General features: G+C 43.0%; 1 protein-coding gene across 1 annotated transcript in view; it reads right to left on the bottom strand.

Moving 5' to 3' along the window:
• LOC311112674 (IgGFc-binding protein-like) overlaps positions 1–19,041 on the bottom strand; it is a gene marked incomplete at both ends in the record, with an annotated part of 63,582 nt that overhangs the window by 23,163 nt on the left and 21,378 nt on the right. Inside the window, 14 exons of the mRNA XM_084155808.1 lie at positions 3,876–4,045; positions 8,444–8,551; positions 9,071–9,214; positions 9,754–9,899; positions 10,537–10,661; positions 10,913–11,029; positions 12,017–12,155; positions 13,233–13,432; positions 13,857–13,998; positions 14,278–14,416; positions 14,677–14,805; positions 15,110–15,258; positions 16,376–16,620; positions 17,214–17,343. Coding sequence (XP_084011934.1) covers positions 3,876–4,045; positions 8,444–8,551; positions 9,071–9,214; positions 9,754–9,899; positions 10,537–10,661; positions 10,913–11,029; positions 12,017–12,155; positions 13,233–13,432; positions 13,857–13,998; positions 14,278–14,416; positions 14,677–14,805; positions 15,110–15,258; positions 16,376–16,620; positions 17,214–17,343 — 2,083 coding nt within the window. The remainder of the gene's footprint in view (positions 1–3,875; positions 4,046–8,443; positions 8,552–9,070; positions 9,215–9,753; positions 9,900–10,536; positions 10,662–10,912; positions 11,030–12,016; positions 12,156–13,232; positions 13,433–13,856; positions 13,999–14,277; positions 14,417–14,676; positions 14,806–15,109; positions 15,259–16,375; positions 16,621–17,213; positions 17,344–19,041) is intronic.

Consider the following 19,041-nt stretch of genomic DNA (forward strand, 5'->3'; position numbering starts at 1 on the left):
CTATCAGAAGCTTCTAAAGCCATGACATCATTTTCTGGAATTTTCCAAGCTGTTTAAAGGCACAGTCAACTTAGTGTATATAAACTTCTGACCCACTGGAATTGTGATACAGTGAATTATAAGTGAAATAATCTGTCTGTAATTTTTTTTGTTGTAAAATTACTTGTGTCATATACAAAGTAGATGTCCTAACCGACTTGCCAAAACTATAGTTTGTTAACAAGAAATTTGTGGAGTGGTTGAAAAACAAGTTTTAATGACTCCAACCTAAGTGTATGTGAACTTCCGACTTCAACTGTATATGCCAATTATATGATGGTCCGACCGCATTCTGTCCCCTATCAACACTTTTTCAACTTTAGGTGCCAACGAGAATGACATAAGAAAGAAGTCAAGACGACTAGCTTGATTGAGTCGCTGCCATATACAGTGGGGAGAACAAGTATTTGATATACTGCCAATTTTGCAGGTTTTCCTACTTACAAAGCATGTAGAGGTCTGTAATTTATCATAGGTTAACTTCAACTGTGAGAGACGGAATCTAAAACAAAAATCCAGAAAATCACATTGTATGATTTTTAAGTAATTAATTTGCATTTTATTGCATGACATAAGTATTTGATACATCAGAAAAGCAGAACTTAATATTTGGTACAGAAACCTTTCTTTGCAATTACAGAGATCATACGTTTCCTGTAGGTCTTGACCAGGTGTGCACACACTGCAGCAGGGATTTTGGCCCACTCCTCCATACAGACCTTCTCCAGATCCTTCAGGTTTCGGGGCTGTTGCTGGGCAATACGGACTTTCAGCTCCCTCCAAAGAATTTCTATTGGGTTCAGGTCTGGAGACTGGCCATCTTCAATGCTCTTACTGAGGGAAGGAGGTTGTTGGCCAAGATCTTGCGATACATGGCCCCATCCATCCTCCCCTCAATACGGTGCAGTCGTCCTGTCCCCTTTGCAGAAAAGCATCCCCAAAGAATGGTGTTTCCACCGCCATGCTTCACGGTTGGGATGGTGTTCTTGGGGTTGTACTCATCCTTTTTCTTCCTCCAAACACGGCGAGTGGCGTTTAGACCAAAAAGCTCTATTTTTGTCTCATCAGACCACATGACCTTCTCCCATTCCTCCTCTGGATCATCCAGATGGTCATTGGCAAACTTCAGACGGGCCTGGACATGCGCTGGCTTGAGCAGGGGGACCTTGCGTGCGCTGCAGGATTTTAATCCATGACGGCGTAGTGTGTTACTAATGGTTTTCTTTAAGATTGTGGTCCCAGTTCTCTTCAGGTCATTGACCAGGTCCTGCCGTGTAGTTCTGGGCTGATTCCTCACCTTCCTCATGATCATTGATGCCCCACGAGGTGAGATCTTGCATGGAGCCCCAGACCGAGGGTGATTGACCGTCATCTTGAACTTCTTCCTTTTTCTAATAATTGCGCCAACAGTTGTTGCCTTCTCACCAAGCTGCTTGCCTATTGTCCTGTAGCCCATCCCAGCCTTGTGCAGGTCTAGAATTTTATCCCTGATGTCCTTACACAGCTCTCTGGTCTTGGCCATTGTGGAGAGGTTGGAGTCTGTTTGATTGAGTGTGTGGACAGGTGTCTTTTATACAGGTAACGAGTTCAAACAGGTGCAGTTAATACAGGTAATGAGTGGAGAACAGGAGGGCTTCTTAAAGAAAAACTAACAGGTCTGTGAGAGCCGGAATTCTTACTGGTTGGTAGGTGATCAAATACTTATGTCATGCAATAAAATGCAAATTAATTACTTAAAAATCATACATTGTGATTTTCTGGATTTTTGTTTTAGATTCCGTCTCTCACAGTTGAAGTGTACCTATGATAAGAATTACAGACCTCTACATGCTTTGTAAGTAGGAAAACCTGCAAAATCGGCAGTGTATCAAATACTTGTTCTCCCCACTGTATGTCTTCTGTTTGCTATGTTTTTATCTCCACTATGTTGATTGAGTACTTGTGTTCTAATTAGTTGTATTTGAAGATGTATTATTTGCTTGTTATCTTTTCTTGTAATACCGTCGTATCCCTTTATAAAATACTCTAAATACTCTAAATGTGCTTTATTATTACAATCCCTACCATGGCTAGTATTGGGTGTTCCATTATTCGACTCCTCTATTAGGACTTTCAGAATAGCCATGGAGTGGTCTTTATGTCGCGGAACATTTGGTTGTCAATATACAGTTTATCGACAACGAGAGCAACACGCTTCCCTTTTAATCTATTTTCCTTGAAGATTGGGTACAGAACTTTGCACAGTTCTGCAATATCCCTCGGGAACTGATCATTCAAGCCTATTTTCGTGCCACTACTTTATCCTTAAAGAAAGCAAATTTGGCAACGATTGGACGCTCATATCTCTGTCCTTTTTGTCCGAAACGGTGTACACGTTCGAGTTGAATTTTATCGACAGCCTAGAGTGGGATTTGAAGTGCTGTAAGTCCTTCACAATATTTTCGATAACCTCTCCTTCTTTTTCTTGGATACCCGTAAGTACCAGATTTTCTCTCATCGATCTAGTTTTTATGTCTAGTAAGGCTTCTCTCAGAAAGTTATTCTCCTTTTTAAGTTCCTTATCGTCCGTTTCTATCTTAGTGACTGTCCCTTTTAGTTTTTTTGTATCGTTCTCTTTTACATCAATACTGGCCAACTCTAGTATGCCCAGTTTGTCATTTATCGACTTCAACAGGTCGCTTTCCACACTTACCAGTCCCAGTGGTGAAAAGCATAAATCATCTGTATCCGTCGAGCAGTCGCGTTTTCTCTTGGAGATTGATTCTGTGTTGCTTGTTGTTGTAATATTTGTCGATACATTTCTCTAGCCTTAGGATTTGTTTTGTGTTATTATCCAGATTGAATGTTATTACCCGCGAATATATGAAGTGCTAATATTTAGTCTAACTTACTGATATTGAATATTATGTTTTTATCTTGAGGTGATTTGCACCGCTGTGTATTCAATACGCCATCTTGGGGCTTACTGTTTAGTAAGTCTAAACAGTAATGTTAGCTTAGTTCAACTGTCAGACCCCAACATATAACCTTGTTTTACTCCAATGTTTTTAACCTCAAAACGTGGTTAAAACTATAATTTTGATATCATGGATGGTCAATCCTTGCATTCACAGCTCTGTCTATGAGTTTGAGAGTGACTCAATTTCTCCTGCCCCGTCCTTCAGCTTTTTACCAAACCAGGGGCAGGGAGGCCGCTTTGTTATTGTTTCTACTGCTGATTGCTGCTTTAAGGGTAAAACAATACGTTTGCGCAAAATAGTGTTTTTTAGACACAACTGCAAACTTCAAGAGTTGGCCTTAACAACCCCCCCCCCCCCCCCCCCCACAAAAAAAAAAAAAAAAAACATATTGTAAAGTGGTTATCCCACTGGCTATAAGGTGAATGCACCAATTTGTAAGTCTGCTAAATGACGTAAATGTAAATGAGTAGGTCTGCTGGGTCTACTCTGATGTCATCAGACCCCCCCTTGCTTGAGGAACAATAGAGGAGCACTTGTGCCATGTCATGTCATACCTAGATCACATTTTGAGATGTCCCTTTTGTTAAGTAAATCAGGTGATAAATGAGGTGAAAAGGAGACTGGAGTGCATATTTAAGCAGCTGAGACAGAGCCTGTGAGTGCATTGGATCTGAGTGGTCTCTGTCTATGATGTCTGTCGTGACTACAGTGTGAGACGCATGGCAGAAGGCTCTCTCCAGGGGTGGAACTTGACCTCTGAACCTCCCTGATTAACTCCCATTCAAAACTAAACGTTTTCTCACTACTGAACATAACCCTGGTCTATGGTGTGACTAAATGTATGTGGTGTATATAGTGTCTATATATGAGACTCACGGCAGAAGTCTGGCTCCCTCCAGGGGTGGACCTTGGCCCCTATGCTCAGGCAGGCGTCGGTATAGACCTGGAGCTGGTCACACAGCATCTGCTGTTGGCCCACGAAGCGACACATGTCATACACACAGCTCTGGAAGAACGGAGTAGGGTCCACCAACGCTATGCACTCCCTGTTGGGGCGGGGGTGGGGGTGGGAGAGATAGAGAGAGCGAGATAAAAAATGGAGAGAAAGTAAGGGAAATGTGTGAGGAAGACAGGGGGATTGAAGGAGTGAAGGATAGAAGGAGAATAACAGAGATAAGTAAATACACAGAGTATATGAGCTTCACTCCAAAACGCTATACAGTGAGGGAAAGAAATATTTGATCCCCTGCTGATTTTGTACATTTGCCCACTGACAAAGAAATGATAGCCTATAATTTTAATGGTAGGTTTATTTGAACAGTGAGAGACAGAATAACAACAAAAAAATCCAGAAAAAAGCATGTCAAAAATGTTATAAATTGATTTGCATTTTAATGATGGAAAGAAGTATTTGACCCCCTCTCAATCAGAAAGATTTATGGTTCCCAGGTGTCTTTTATACAGGTAACGAGCTGAGATTAGGAGAACACTCTTAAAGGGAGTGCTCCTAATCTCAGCTTGTTACCTGTACAAAAGACACCTGTCCACAGAAGCAATCAATCAATCAGATTCCAAACTCTCCACCATGGCCAAGACCAAAGAGCTCTCCAAGGATGTCAGGGACAAGATTGTAGACCTACACAAGGCTGGAATGGGCTACATTTACATTTACATTATTTAGCAGACGCACTTATCCAGAGCGACTTACAAATTGGTGCATTCAACTTATGATAGCAAGTGGGACCAGTGGCGGCTCCTGAAAAAATTCTCAGGAGGGGCAATTTTTCTGATGATTTAGGTGACCTACACACATTTTAAAAAAGATATGTCCAGCAACAACATGAAGACAGGGGCAGCATATAAGTCAATACCAGAAGTATTTATTGACTGATCTGGGGAGATGGATTCCAGTTTCTGTGACAGATTATAAATAATCTCTGATGCCTTTGTTATATTAGCTTTTGGTTGAATGTACTGTCGTAGTAAATATATAATGTTATAGCTTGGTCTGACTAAAATCTTGTGCATGACCCATTTTGTGTTGGGCCTTTGTATTCAATACAATGAACAAGAGTCCTATCTTGTCAGCCTTGTCAGCAGGTGGCTAAGGATAACACCCACGCCATAGGTCTCTCAGTTCTTCCAACTCACAAGTTCTTGCCCTGAGGACACACACACACACACCCACACACACACACACACACACACACACACACATCATCACTGATAAACACACACACACACACACACACATCATCACTGATAACAAACACACACACACACACACACACACACACACACACACACACACACACACACACACACACTGATAACAAACACACACACACACACACAAATCCTCTTCTCTTAGGCTGAACATCTGAAGACAGAGAACCCGACTCAGAGCCAATGCAACAGTGACACTAGCCTGGAGGTGACCTCGCCCAACTCATCAGGACCAATCAGAAGATCAGAACTACTAGATTCAACCTACTTCATTTTATTGTATAAAATGTCAGCACACAATGTTTAGGGGCTCTTCTGATAAACTCCCTACGAGTTTGACGAACGGGTCCGTGCACGCGATTCCAGATATCTTTACCTCTGAATAAACTGCCTTATATTATACAATTATCCACCTTGTCCAAAAGTCTCTACTTGGTCTCCGTTCTCCAGTAAACTTGTTTTATCAACAATAGTAAGGTTCAATGACACAGAAAGCAGTTCAATGTCGGGGTACAGAGTCGCTCTCTTACCAGGATCGCGGTCCGCTCTGACCAGGGTGAAGCCGGCCGGCTCCACCTCTCTGTCCGGGACTCTGTCATCCAGCCAAGTCTCCCAGCTGTATTGGGATTCCGCTGCCAGCAGCGTTTTCATTATTTAGTCCGTTCGTAGCGGGTATGTACACGATCAACAAGATCAGTCCAAAACCGAAGATCAGTCCAAAGCAGAATGTTTGCAGAATGTTTGTAAACTAAGTCTACAAATTAAAAACATAAAATAACGCCACACTGCAGGTCGCAACATAGACGCTGCTAGCCGCCATTGTCTTAGTTACGTTCAACGTTACGTCACGTATGACGAAAGCGCGTAAGTGCATGCCCACAGACACCCATAGAGAATGTATTGAAAGCTTTGAAATGTGAAAAAAATTGATTTTACATGACAGGCTATGAGAGACTTCTGGGCGATTTTCAACCTGACTGAAATCGCCCAAAAAACGGGCGGGGCCATTTGAAGCACGACTTTAGCCTGATTTGACATTTAGTGGCTGGCAGATCAGACGTGAACACTGATAACTGCTGTTGCCGTGATATAATTGATTAGAAAAAAAATCCCTTCCTTTTCCCGTTTGGCAGTGCGTCGCCCATATCGCCCTATTGAACAAGCCGTCCCTGAGTGGGACAACCACTTTTTTATTTCTTTTTTATGGGGGGGTGGGGGAGGAGGGGTAGAAGGATTACTTTATACTATTCCAGGTGTTCCTTAAAGAGATACGGTTTCAAGTGTCTCCGGAAGGTGGTCAGTGACTCCGCTGTCGTGGGGGAGCTTGTTCCACCATTGGGGTGCCAGAGCAGCAAATAGCTTTGACTGGGCTGAGCGGGAACTGTGCTTCTGTAGAGGTAGGGGAGCTAGCAGGCCAGAGGTGGATGAACGTAGTGCCCTCGTTTGGGTGTAGGGTCTGATCAGAGACTGAAGGTAAGGAGGTGCCGTTCCCCTCACAGCTCCGTAGGCAAGCACCATGGTCTTGTAGTAGATGCGAGCCTCAACTGGAAGCCAGTGGAGTGTGCGGAGACCATCAACAAGCAGCTTGGTGAGAAGGTGACAACAGTTGGTGCGATTATTCGCAAATGGAAGAAACACAAAATAACTGTCAATCTCCCTCGGCCTGGGGCTCCATGCAAGATCTCACCTCGTGGAGTTGCAATGATCATGAGAACGGTGAGGAATCAGCCCAGAACTACACGGGAGGATCTTGTCAATGATCTCAAGGCAGCTGGGACCATAGTCAACAAGAAAACAATTGGTAACACACTACGCTGTGAAGGACTGAAATCCTGCAGCGCCTGAAAGGTCCCCCTGCTCAAGAAAGCACATATACAGGCCCGTCTGAAGTTTGCCAATGAACATCTGAATGATTCAGAGGAGAACTGGGTGAAAGTGTGGTCAGATGAGACCAAAATCGAGCTCTTTGGCATCAACTCAAGTCGCCGTGTTTGGAGGAGGAGGAATGCTGCCTATGACCCCAAGAACACCATCCCCACCGTCAAACATGGAGGTGGAAACATTATGCTTTGGGGGTGTTTTTCTGCTAAGGGGACAGGACAACTTCACCGCATCAAAGGGACGATGGATGGCGCCATGTACCGTCAAATCTTGGGTGAGAACCTCCTTCCCTCAGCCAGGGCATTGAAAATGGGTAGTGGATGGGTATTCCAGCATGACAATGACCCAAAATACACGGCCAAGGCAATAAAGGAGTGGCTCAAGAAGAAGCACATTAAGGTCCTGGAGTGGCCTAGCCAGTCTCCAGACCTTAATCCCATAGAAAATATGTGGAGGGAGCTGAAGATTCGAGTTGCTAAACATCAGGCTCGAAACCTTAATGACTTGGAGAAGATCTGCAAAGAGGAGTGGGACAAAATCCCTCCTGAGATGTGTGCAAACCTGGTGGCCAACTACAAGAAACGTCTGACCTCTGTGATTGCCAACAAGGGTTTTGCCACCAAGTACTAAGTCATGTTTTGCAGAGGGGTCAAATACTTATTTCCCTCATTAAAATGCAAATACATTTATAAAATTTTTGACATGCGTTTTTCTGGATTTTTTTGTTGTTATTCTGTCTCTCGCTGTTCAAATAAACCTACCATTAAAATTATAGACTGATCATGTCTTTGTCAGTGGGCAAACGTACAAAATCAGCAGGGGATCAAATACTTTTTTCCCTCACTGTATATGCATTTTCAGAAATGTTGATAAATTAGCTTTTATTGTTTAAAAAAAATTATGAAAGAGATTGGTGTGTTTTTTCACTATCTAATCATGGCATGGGGTAGTTCAATGACCCACATGTATTTGTTTGAAATCTATCACTTGATTGTTTCATTTCAGAGAGACAAATAATCATGTTTTATTGCATAATGCTACATATCCACCTCACTCTCAGAGGAATAAGTATGACTGCTAGGTTTTACACAGTCAAATGTAACGAATAACCTCATTTTTAATAAAAGCTGTACAAATGATACATTTGTTAAAAACAATATTTAAAAAATATTTAAACAATCATAATTCAATACATTAATATGAGATATGTATGTAAAACATTTCCATTTGACATTTTAATAATTTAGCAAATGCTCCTATCCAGAGTGCCTTTCTCTTTATATACTATATGGCGTGAGGACTGAGTTAATATTCTGTATGTCAGTTTTCTTACTCACCTGAAGGGTCCTTTGTTATCGGTTAATTTCCCACAGTTCTCAGGTTTGGAAACTTCTGCCTCCAGTGAGGGATTACAGAATGGATCTGGGCTGGTGTCAGGGTTGCATCTGTAGAAACACACCATTTTTTATAAACAATACAAAAAATGGAAAGACAATACCATTTGACAATATAATGCACAATACAGTTATTACCCCTTAAAGTGTACACATAGTTCCCAACCTATTGCATATTACAAGTGTGCACTTGGTTCCCAAGATATTGCATATTACAAGGGTACACTTAGTTCCCAAACTATTTCATATTACAAGTGTACACTTAGTTCCCAAACTATTGCACATTACAAGTGTGCACTTGGTTCTCAAACTATTGCATATTACAAGGGTACACTTAGTTCCCAAACTATTTCATATTACAAGTGTACACTTAGTTTCCAAACTATTGCATATTGCAAGTGTAGACTCAGTTCCCAAACTATTGCATATTACAAGTGTACACTTAGCTCCCAAACTATTGCATATCATAAGTGTGTACTTAAGTTCTACTACATATATTAATGGGCAGAAATATTCCCGACTTCATCAGTCAGTATTCTCAAAGAAAGTTCCCACATAATTCCCACTCACGTGTCTTCCTCATCTTCCTCGGTCTTCCAGCTGTTTCCAAAGTCCTTGGAGCTGGTGACCTGGGATCCGTCCGGCTTGGTGAAGTCGTTGTTAGGGTTACCGTCGTAGTTGCCGCACAGACCACACATCTGGTCAGAGTAGGAGCTGTATTGACCAAGAAATACAACACAGTAGATTATATACACAACACAGTGGATTAGTTCAAAGGTCAAGATACAACGACATACAGCCAGTGGATTACTAGAGAGATCAAACTACAAAGATCATAATACCAAAACACACAACAACCAGCAGATTACTACAAAGATCATAATACCAAGACCCACAACAACCAGCAGATTACTAAAAAAGATCATAATACCAAGACACACAACAACCAGCAGATTACTACAAAGATCATAATACCAAGACACGCAACAACCAGTAGATTATGACAAAGATCATAATAGTTATTAGAACAGAAATGGTTCTAAATTCTATATGAATATTATTAAATCATAAGTCATGATGATAAATCATGTGCAATAGTATTGATACATATATCACATAGATGGGGCACAAAAGGGCCTGTAAAAAGAATACACTATAAAGGGAATAGGTGTCATTAGTTTGCGATCGGCCTTGTGGAAAAAGGACGTTGCTAGATTCTAATTCCTGTGCCCACTTCTTGTGTCTGTGTGTACCTGGGCACTGAGATCTGGGCGTAGTGGTTTCCATCCCAGCGCACCTTGAGGCCGAATGGAGTCTGCAGCGTGATGTACTGACCCGCCAGCGATAGAGAGATGAGCGGAGAGGGGGAATGAGGGAGGGACACTCGCTTTCCATTCACCTGTGGAGAGAGAGAGAGAGAGAGAGAGAGAGAGAGAGAGAGTTAGCTACATAAACAGAGGATTTTGATGTTTGAGCTCTGTTAAGACGGACGTAATTAGGGTAATAAAGGGTTCAAATAGACAACGATGATGATGATGATGATGGAGGGAGAAAGAGAGAGAGAGAGAGATAAAGGGTGTATTACAAAGGGGGAAAAAGGCTTTGGGTGTGTCGTCATGGTGTAATATCACTAATCCTTAGATTAAGGGAGATATGGAGAAAAGGCTAGATATAGCAGAGTGATACCACCACATCTGTGATGTGGAATGTGAATGACATAAACCTGTATGGGAGAGTGGTTACAATTACATGTTAATAACTGCGTAAGTGTCATAGTTCTATGTTATTAACTGTTTAATAACATGTATTTATTCTAGGGAGTTTTTCCTAGCCAGTGCCTCTGCTTCTGCTTTAACGTGCTATTTGGGTCTAGGCTGGGTTAAATGATTTGTGACAACTGCTGATGTGAAAAGAGCTGAATAAATAAATTGGATTGATTGATTTTGACTGACTGACTGACTGATTGACTGATTGATTAATGGATGGATTGATTATTTAATGGATGGATTGATTGATTGATGTATTAACACACGTACCAGAGTCCTCCTGCTCTTCATCAGTGTGACAGTGATTCCATCGACAGTGACATAGAGCTTCTTCAGGTAGGACACTCCAGCCAGACCACGCTCCTCGTTCTTACCCTCCACAGAGAACCACGGACCTAGAACACATACAGCAGAACACAGGTAGAACCAAAGGGCTTAGAACACAGCAGGACCTAGAGTTAGAACTACAGAACCTAGAACCCAGATCCCAGAGTTAGAACTACAGAACCTAGAACCCAGAGTTAGAATTACAGAACCTAGAACCCAGAGTTAGAACTACAGAACCCAGAACTAAGAGCCCAGAGTTAGAACTACATAACCCAGAACCTAGAGTTAGAACTACAGAACAACATCATCACGTGTTTACCTGTGTTGTTCTTGCAGCTCCTGGCCAGGGTGTAGGTGCAGGTCCCCATGAAGCTGTAGAACTTATCATCAAAGGTGTTATAGTGGGGGTCTCCAGAGATCACACAGTCCTGGGAACCTGGGGTAGAGGGGACAGAGGGAGATATCATGAGCTATAAGCAGGAGATAGAATAACATTAGCCTGTATTAAAGATGACAGATACTCCAGTCCTGAGAGCCTGGAGAACAGATATGAGATATGATACGGTATAATAGAAGGAGAACAAATATAAGCACTGTAAGTCTACAAGTAGATCCTCTTGTCATGGCCTGATGCAAAGAAAGACCAAGAATGGCAATGTTGGATAACTTTAGTACAGGCCCCATGTTCCTCCAGGAACCAAGAGGATAACTTTAGTACAGGCCCCATGTTCCTCCAGGAACCAAGAGGATAACTTTAGTACAGGCCCTATGTTCCTCCAGGAACCAAGAGGATAACTTTAGTACAGGCCCCATGTTCCTCCAGGAACCAAGAGGATAACTTTAGTACAGGCCCTATGTTCCTCCAGGAACCAAGATGATAACTTTAGTACAGGCCTCATGTTCCTCCAGGAACCAAGATGATAACTTTAGTACAGGCCTCATGTTCCTCCAGGAACCAAGAGGATAACTTTAGTACAGGCCTCATGTTCCTCCAGGAACCAAGAGGATAACTTTAGTACAGGCCCCATGTTCCTCCAGGAACCAAGAGGATAACTTTAGTACAGGCCCCATGTTCCTCCAGGAACCAAGAGGATAACTTTAGTACAGGCCTCATGTTCCTCCAGGAACCAAGATGATAACTTTAGTACAGGCCCCATGTTCCTCCAGGAACCAAGAGGATAACTTTAGTACAGGCCCCATGTTCCTCCAGGAACCAAGAGGATAACTTTAGTACAGGCCCCATGTTCCTCCAGGAACCAAAATGTTAACTTTAGTACAGGCCCCATGTTCCTCCAGGAACCAAGAGGATAACTTTAGTACAGGCCCCATGTTCCTCCAGGAACCAAGAGGATTAAGTAAGTAAATATACAAGTACTTCATAAACATATTTATTTTACAAATATATTATTTATAATGGGCTTACTTGTAGGGTAGCAGTCCAGCTCTCCACCCTGGACCTTACACTCGTGCATTGGAGGGCAATCAGAGGGACTGCAGGTGACGAAGGGAGCGTTACAGTAACATTTCATCTGACAGTCCTCCACGTACCACTCCTCACCAGGCTGGAGGGAGAGCAGGAGGGAGGAAGGGAGGGAGGGATGGAGGAAGGGAGGAAGGGATGGAGGAAGGGAGGAAGGGATGGAGGAAGGGAGGGAGGGATGGAGGAAGGGAGGGAGGGATGGAGGAAGGGAGGGATGGAGGAAAGGAGGGAGATATGGAGGAAGGGATGGAGGAAGGGAGGGAGGGATGGAGGAAGGGAGGGAGGGAGGGAGGGAGGGATGGAGGGAGGGATGGAGGAAGGGAGGGAGGGATGGAGGAAGGGAGGGAGGGAGGGATGGAGGAAGGGAGGGAGGGAGGGATGGAGGGAGGGATGGAGGAAGGGAGGGAGGGATGGAGGAAAGGAGGGCGATAGGGAGGGAGGGATGGATGGAGGAAGGGAGGGCGGGAGGGAGGGAGGGAGGGAGGGAGGGAGGGAGGGAGGGAGGGAGGGAGGGAGGGAGGGAGGGAGGGAGGGAGGGAGGGAGGGATGGAGGAAGGGAGGGAGGGAGGGATGGAGGAAAGGAGGGAGATATGGAGGAAGGGAGGGAAGGATGGAGGAAGGGAGGGAGGGAGGGATGGAGGAAGGGATGGAGGAAGGAAGGAAGGGATGGAGGTAGGGAGGGAGGCAGGGATGGAGGAAGGGATGGAGGAAGGGAGGAAGGGATGGAGGTAGGGAGGAAGGGATGGAGGGAGGAAGGGATGGAGGAAGAGAGGGAGGAAGGGAGGGAGGGATGGAGGAAGGGAGGGAGGGATGGATGGAGGAAGGGAGGGAAGGAGGGACAGAGGGAGGGAGGGATGGAGGAAGGGAGGGAGGGATCGAGGAAAGATGAATGTGCGAAGTCAAGACAGCCCTGTCATAGTGACATTGTGTTGATATTGTACACAACCCTTGTCAAAGAAATCTGGTTACAAACATTCTGAAGTGGGTTAATCCTATTGGAGCAGTGGTTAGCAAGATTAGCTGTGCTTTGAGAGACCTGGGTTCGAGACCCGCAAAGGACATTGCACTGTCGATGTTCTCTATAATATGTTTGAAAAACATCCAACTAAGAAAATGGCATTGTATGAAATTGCTAATTTTGACACAAAAGCACACTCACTTCGTAGTACTGTCCGTCAGTGTGTTTGCAGCCACAGGAGTTCTCTTTGACACACTTCCCGGCGCTGAGGATATAACCAGGGTCACACACACAACCCTCTGAACAGGGAGCATCACACCCCGTGGGAGGTCTGGAGGCACAGGTGGGCTGACAAGGGGCGGCACAGGGCACGTACTGACTGTTGGGGGGGCATGTCAGAGCTGGAGAGAAGGAGGGAAGAGGAGACATTAGGAGATAGGTCTACTTTAAAACATGACTGTCCCTTAATAATGACTGTTGATTATACGGAATAGTACTGTTTGAGTGGATTGTTTGGTCTTTGATGTGCTAATAGCAGCAGGGTCTTTGGTGAGTGAATGAATGATTATTATATTAATCACTACAATTCCCATCTTCATCATCAATATCCGTCTCTTCCTTGTTATTATCATGTATAACATGTATCTGTTCCAGGGTTGGGGTCAAATCCACTGCAATTCCAGTCAATTCAGGAAGTACATCGAAATACCAATTTCAATGATCTTTAATGCTTTTCAGTGAGGAAAATTAGAATTAGAATTTGGTTTACTTTCTGAAATGATTGGAATTGAAATGGAATTGACCCCAACACTGATCATTACTCACGGCAGAAAGTGCTGTTCCTCCAGGTTCCGATGGTGACTCCTCGGTCCTGACACTCGTTGACGTAGGACTCGATGGACTCACACAGAATGGGTTGAGCACCATCCAGCTCACACAGGTCAAACAGACAGTCCTGGAAGAAACTCTGAAATGGACACACATAAAGGTACACGTGTCATAGACTTGCACACAAAGCTTGGAGGTTTTGGTTACTTAAGTGACAAATAAAGTTATTTGAATGAAACATTCCTAAACTAAATGTGTCTCTACATTTGCAAAATGTATTTCTTGGGAGTGAGATTTCACACATTCAACAAACTTTTTTTTTATCGTAAAGACAAAATATGATATGACACCATGCATTACAGTAATTACTCACATTGGGGTAAGACACTATATACCACACATTACGGTAGTTACTCACATTGGGGTTGACCTTGGGGTGACAGACAGCGAACGGTCCGTTCTTGTCCAGTAGCATGCCGCAGTAGCCAGAGCTCTCATACCTGTCCAGTTCATCATCAGTACAGCCTGGGACGGTGGTGTTGGGCTTCTTGTTACAACTGGAGTGAGAGACAGAGTGAATCAGTTGTGTGTGAGTGCCTGTGTGTGTATAGTTGTTACATGTGAGTGCCAGTGTGTGTGTGTGTGTGTGTGTGTGTGTGTGTGTCTGTGTCTGTGTCTGTGTCTGTGTCTGTGTCTGTGTGTGTGTCTGTGTGTGTGTGTGTGTGTGTGTGTGTGTGTGTGTGTGTGTGTGTGTGTGTGTGTGTGTGTGTGTGTGTGTGTGTGTGTGTGTGTGTGTGTAAATGGTGGCCAGACTAACTTGGGATCTGTGACCCAGCTGTGTCCAAAGTCATTGGGGTTGGTGGTCAGAGAACCGTCTGGTTTCCTGAAGTCATCTTTGGAGTTTCCATTGTAGTCTCCACACAGTCCACACAGCTTGTCTTTATAGCTGAATACAGAGGAGAAAATTGGCCTATGAGTCAAGGATTTTCTCAAGCATTGTAATGACAAATTTATAAAATAAAAATATTACAATGTGAGAAGTTTCTATTTGGTTAATATGTTTTGTGTTGTGTTATTATAGCTATTTTTAGGGTATATCATGTCGGGGTCACCAAAACTGTAATAGGGAAACCAAGCTGCATAGACCCCATTTTTGGTCTCTCTCTCTCTCTCTAGCTCAGTGTGTGTGTTCTCTTCAGTGATTGTATGTTCTCTTTCTTCAGTGTGTGTGTGAAGCAGTTTTGACTCACTCCTTGATGACTTTGATGTCCATGTAGTGGTTTCCGTCATATCGTACGGTCACACCAAAGTCCATGGCTACAGTGTAGTGTTTACCAGACTTCAAAACAGACACGCCTGTTGCTGGGGTCAGTGGGATGTTCACATTGGTACCATTCAACTAGGAGGAGAAGAGGACACAGACATGGGTTAGTGAGGGGCATTTCTTTTTTGATGCTTTTTAGCTTCCTCTTTTTAAGCTGTTCTGTGTCTGTGTTTTGCATGAATTTGATGTATAATGAACAAAGAAATTAACGCAACATGCAAGAATTTCAAAGATTTTACTGAGTTACAGTTCAAATAAGGAAATCAGTCAATTGAAAAAAATTCATTAGGCCCTAATCTATGGATTTCACATGACTGGGCAGGGGCGCAGCTATGGGTGGGCCTGGGAGGGCATAGGCCCACCCACTTGGGAGCCAGGCCAACCCACTGGGGAGCCAGACCCAGCCTATGGGTTTGTCCCTACAAAGGGATTTTACTACAGATAGAAATACTCCTGAGCACACCCCATCCCCCCTCTGACGATCCCGCAGGTGAAGAAGCAAGATGTGGCCCTGGGTTGGCGTGGTTACACGTGGCCTGCGTTTGTGAGGCCGGTTGGAGGTACCAAATTCTCTAAAAAGACGTTGGAGGCGGCTTATGGTAGAGAAATGAACATTCAGTTCTCTGGCAATAGCTCTGATGGACATTCCTGCAGTCAGCATGCCAATTGCGCACTCCATAAAAACTTGAGACATCTCTGGCGTTGTGTTATGTGACAAAACTGCACATTTTAGAGTGGCCTTTTATTGTCCCCAGCACAAGGTGCACCTGTGTAATGATCATGCTGTTTAATCCGCTTATTGATATACCACACCTGTCATGTGAATGGATTATCTTGACATAGGATAAGATGCTTACTAACAGGGATGTAAACAAATTTGTGGGCTCATATATATCAGCTCACGAAAGATGGGAGCAGCACTTTACATGTTGCGTTTATATTATTGTTCAATATATTTAATGCTGCTCAGGAATTTCCCTTTGGTGACAATAAAGATTTATTCAATAGAATGACAACCTGTTCTTGACTGTGTATGTTACTTTACATCGGCTCTGCATTTTATCAGTATTTGTTTCCATTGTTACGTTTTTAAACATTTTCAAATGTCATTCTTATCTATCTCCATCTCTCTCTCTCTTTCTCTCTCTCTCTACCCCAACCCCATCCCTCCATCAATCCCTCTCGCTCTCACCTGCACAGTGCCTCCCTTCAGGATGGAGATCTTCACGCTGCGCACATACACATGCACAGCCTTCAGGTAGGAGATGGTTGGTTTGTTGAAGCGGTTTTCGTTGTCGGCATGCACCTCGTAGTGAGGCACTGACGTGTGGTTACAGGGCTCTGACATCAGGTAGCTGCAGTTCCCCATGAAGTTGTACTTCTTCTTGTCAAAGGTGGTGTAGTGAGGGTCGCTAGATGCTACACAGGTAGAGGTGGCTGGGGGGAATAGTGATATAAAGTTGTGAGTGAGATTAGTAATTGGCTGGTGGAAAGAATACTGACTCAGTGTTCACATCGTTTGGGTTAGTTTTTTTACCAAGTGATGCCTGACATGATGTAAATAGTGTTCTCCAAGCCACACATAATAAATGTATACTGTATACATGGCTGTCTGTTTGCATAGCTAGGAATCAAACTCTAGAAATGATCCACTTTACTGTAAGTTGGATATTTCCAAGGGTTTCACGATGGTACTCCTTAACAGTATAATTGATTCTAAGAACCTTTCATCTTTATACAAGTTATGATAAGTGAGCTAATACAACTTATGATATCTGAGGTAATAGAAGTTATGATAACTTAGCTAATACAAGTTATGATAACACAGCTAATACAAGGTATGATAACTGAGCTAATACAAATTACGACAACTCAGCTAATACAAGTTATGATAACTGAGCTAATACAAGTTATAATAACTGATATATTACAAGTTATAATAACCGGACTAATACAAGTTATAATAACTCAGCTAATAGAAGTTATGATAACTGAGCTAATACAAGTCATTAAAACTCAGCTAACAGTACCTTTAGGATAGCATGCGCCGTTGCGGCACTCCTCCGTGGGAGAGCAGGAGTTGTCTACACAGTCCAGGGTGTAGTTTCCGGCACAACGACACAGCTTGGAGCAGCCGTCACCAAAGATGATCTCTCCTGGCTAAAAGGACAGAGACAGGGAGAGAGGAATTGTTAACATTTTGTTAGATAATATAATTTTTTTATTTATTTGTGCATTCTGTGAATGTATGTGTGTGTTCCTTGCGTCGTTGGTCCTTTTTAAAGGATTTTTGTGACTCGTTTCAGGAAACTAGGCCTATGTCGCACATCAATACTTCACATGAGAGGCATTTCAACGTTTTATTTAAATAAAATATCAAAATACATTCTTTGGCAGAAATGCCTTCTGGAACAGGTGAACTTTCATGTGCCTTAAAAACAAACGGATATGCTATCTATTAAAACTAATAAAATTGTGAAATTACAAGCCTAGTTGGTTTAGCCACGACAAAGACAGGAACTTTTCCACTACCCATGATTGGCTGCGATAATGGATGGGCTGGACATGCCGAGAGATGAGTTTGGATTTGTCTGCCATTTAGCACACTTCTGTCTATAACGAGCTATTTAGTATGTGTAGGTAATCCTTTCTAAAGTGGCTTAGTTGAAAGATATCCCGAAGAACTGCACAAGTGTTGCTAAGGCTCTCCAATTTCTAGAGGACCGAGTTTAAAAAACAGTGGAATGCCCTGTGGAAGCAGAGTATGATAGCTAAGGAGATGGAGAAAATTCTGGCGTTTGATTGGAAATGCGGAGGGAGTCGAAAAGAGAACACAAAAGGCTGTTGTATAAAACACCTTTCTGGATTACATCTTCAAACTAAGGGCAACCATGGCATCCGTGACAGAGAGGGAAAAGTATTCATACATGTATACGGGTAAGAAAGTATAGCTATTTACATTTTCAGATATTATACATTTCTAATTTTGGCAGAAAGTAGTTTTCATTGCAAGTTAAAGCTAATGTTAGCTAGCTAACATTAGCTAGCTGGGTGGCTGTTTTGCTCGCTGGCTAACGTTGCATGTCTGATTTGTGTAGTAATGTTATTCGTATCTCAGAGCCATTTGCATTGCTAGTTATGGCCTAATGTTAGCTCGCTATCTAACATTGAACCTAGCTAGTTGGTTAGCTTTAGCTAACTGTAGATTCACGCAGGGAAGTAATGTTAAGAGTTGGGATTATGGTTTGTTGTTTAACTAGCTAGCTAGCTACATGACTAAACAAAAGTCTCCACTATGCAAGTAACCTTTTCACTGTACCGTTTACACCTTCTAACAAGCTAGAAATGAACCAAAAACATAGTTTAGAAAGTTACTTTTAGTTGCCTGGTTTGCTAGATTGACATATACTAAATTCATTTTTAAACTGATGTGTTTATTTACATTTACATTTTACATTTACGTCATTTAGCAGACGGTCTTATCCAGAGCGACTTACAAATTGGTGCATTCACCTTATAGCCAGTGGGATATTGCTGTTAAAATGCACCAGTTATGCTATTTTGGACCCCCAGGTTGCTGATGTCATGCAGACTTTCATTTTTGGTTCATACTTTTTCATAACAACAACGACAATAGAATGTTCATGATGTCATTGCGACAACTGTATACAGACATGTCGATAGAAGTAGTATAAACCAGCCTTTAGTCTTGAAATATTTGGTTGTACACTACCGTCCTCACTGTTTAGCACATGGCCTCACATGTGAATCCTTAAGGAGATGGGTGGGGCTAAGGCTTAAGAGGGTGTGAACGATGCTGAATGGGTGTACACAAAGAAGAACTCTCCAGTAGGTGTC

The sequence above is a fragment of the Coregonus lavaretus genome (assembly GCF_964263955.1).
Source record: "Coregonus lavaretus genome assembly, chromosome: 39".
Classification (NCBI taxonomy): Eukaryota; Metazoa; Chordata; class Actinopteri; order Salmoniformes; family Salmonidae; genus Coregonus; species Coregonus lavaretus.